This window comes from Oryza brachyantha, chromosome 3 (assembly GCF_000231095.2).
Source record: "Oryza brachyantha chromosome 3, ObraRS2, whole genome shotgun sequence".
NCBI lineage: Eukaryota > Viridiplantae > Streptophyta > Magnoliopsida > Poales > Poaceae > Oryza > Oryza brachyantha.
The window spans coordinates 26254365-26256478 of NC_023165.2; the positions used below are offsets into that span (position 1 = coordinate 26254365).

At 53.5% G+C, this 2114-nt stretch overlaps 1 protein-coding gene across 1 annotated transcript; it reads left to right on the forward strand.

Moving 5' to 3' along the window:
• The first annotated feature begins 345 nt into the window (after positions 1 to 345).
• Positions 346 to 1437, forward strand: LOC121053968 (ocs element-binding factor 1-like). Its single transcript, XM_040522692.1, has one exon. The coding sequence runs from the start codon at positions 410 to 412 to the stop codon at positions 965 to 967; it is 558 nt and encodes a 185-aa protein (XP_040378626.1). The 5' UTR covers positions 346 to 409; the 3' UTR covers positions 968 to 1437.
• Positions 1438 to 2114: the final 677 nt, after the last annotated feature.

The window sequence follows — 2114 nt, forward strand, 5'->3', positions numbered from 1 at the left end:
CCAACCCCGCCTGGGGGAGGAGAGGAGGGGCACCCACCCACACACAAAAGTAGCGCCCCATCTCCGCCGTCCGATCGCGCCGCTGGACGCGTCCTCAGCCGTTGGATCGCCGCGAGGCGCAGATACGAATATACTCGCGTAGTAGTGAGAGAATCTCTCGGCGCCACGGCTTTAAAGGGTTTAAAGCTACGCGAAAATTTTTAACCCTGCACGAAGGAAGGCGAGTGCCCCACGTAACCGTGGGGCCCGCGTAGTGCGTGGGGCCCACTGCCGTAGAGGGGTAAGGCCTCCGGCTGGTCTATAAATACCGGGCGTTTCCTCATCGTTCCTCCCTTTTCCCCGATTCTCTACTCCTCCCCCCTCTAGTTTTCTGAAATTACAGATAGGTCCTTTTTAAGGTAGGGAGAAGATGCTACCAGTGCATGAGGCGCTTGACTTTGACCTGGACGTCATGACGTCCGGGTTCGGGTTCACGCCCTGGGCGCCTGACACGTGTCCCACCTTGGAGCAGCTGATGGCCACGGCGGCGTCGCCGGCGTCGACGTCCTCTGATGATGTGTCGGCGGCGTGCGGCGGAGGGACGGTGGAGGAGGAGGAGGAGAGGCGGCGGCAGCGGCGGAAGATCTCGAACCGGCTGTCGGCGCAGCGGTCGCGGGCGCGGAAGCAGCGGCGCCTGGAGGAGCTGCGGGAGACGAGCGCGCGGCTCCGCGCCGAGAGCCGGGGGCTGGCGGCGCGGCTGCACGCCGTGGCGCGGCACGCGCTCGCCGCGCGGTGCCAGAACGCCCGGCTCCGCGCCGAGGCCGCCGCGCTCGCGCGCCGCCTCCGCGACGCCCGGCGCCTCCTCGCGCTCCAGCGGTTCGCCCGGCGGCAGCCGTACGTGACGACGACGCCACTGGCGCCACCGCCACCGCCGCCGGGGGGCGCTCCCGGCGCCGCCGCCGCCGTCCTCGCCTCGCTGATGGCGTAGACGAAACCTTCTCACGGTTTTGGAATGGAGGATGGGTATGACGATCGTGCATGACGACGATTTGGACGACGACACCCTGCATGCATGCATGACACTACTAAGAAAAGGATCGTGTCGATCGTACGTAGGTATAATTAACATGTACATTTCATGGATGAACGAATGATAAGTACATGATCAAACTTGATGTAAATTACGACTGCTAGGGTTAAATCGAATTACCAGTTTGCATTGAGACTTGGTGTGTCCGAACATGTGTGTGTACCTGTGAGCAACAGCAGACGGAAAGAAGCTGAGTGATTAGAGCCACACATAAGATCGGTTTGGGACCTACCAAGTCTCAGTTGCCGCTCTCGTGGACTCCAAATTGATAACCCTGAGTTGTATATGCGAAGCAATCCGGCAAACAACAAGCACAAGTTGGTCCACATAAATAATTTAACAGTTTATGTTGGAATGAATATATGGGCTAAGGGCCCTTTTGAATCACAAGATGAAAAAACGGGGAAATATGAAAAACACATGATTCTGACAGAAATATACGTGTAAAACAGAGAATTAAAAACATAGGAATGACCGTTTGAATGTAACACATGAAAAACACAGGAATTTGAGGAAAGATAAATGCTCAAAGGATTTTTCTATGGGGTTCTACCCTTGTCAAATTTTCTTTTCTTCAAAACTCGTATGGGAAGGGACTTTTCATAGGATTTTGTATGATTTCATAGGGTTCATTACTTTAATTCAAAGGGCTTTGTTGAAAATTTTTCTATAGAAATGAAATCCTCTAAAATTTCTATGAATTTCCTTTGAATCAAAGGGGGCCTAAGCAGAAAAGTACTACGTGGACACTATTTAGTGAGAAAAGTAAATGAAGCCGTCGCATGGCTCGTCTACCGCATGCACTCGTGCTTCTACTAAAATTGACCACTCCAGCCACGAGTTGTATGACCTTGCTCGTCGACGGCAGTGCGGATCAATTACGCTTGTGTGGTGATTTTAGCTCTCGATGGCGCCAAATCTTCACAATCGTGCCACTGTCTTACCTCTCAAAATCACTCAACACTGAGTCCAAATGCACCATCGAAATCTCTCATCTATAGAAGGAGCATGCAACACGAGGAAAAACAATCAGTGACGATGACAA

What these genes read in the sequence shown, in the direction of transcription:
- LOC121053968 (XM_040522692.1), top strand. Translation starts at nt 410, where the DNA reads ATGCTACCAGTGCATGAGGCGCTTGACTTTGACCTGGACGTCATGACG.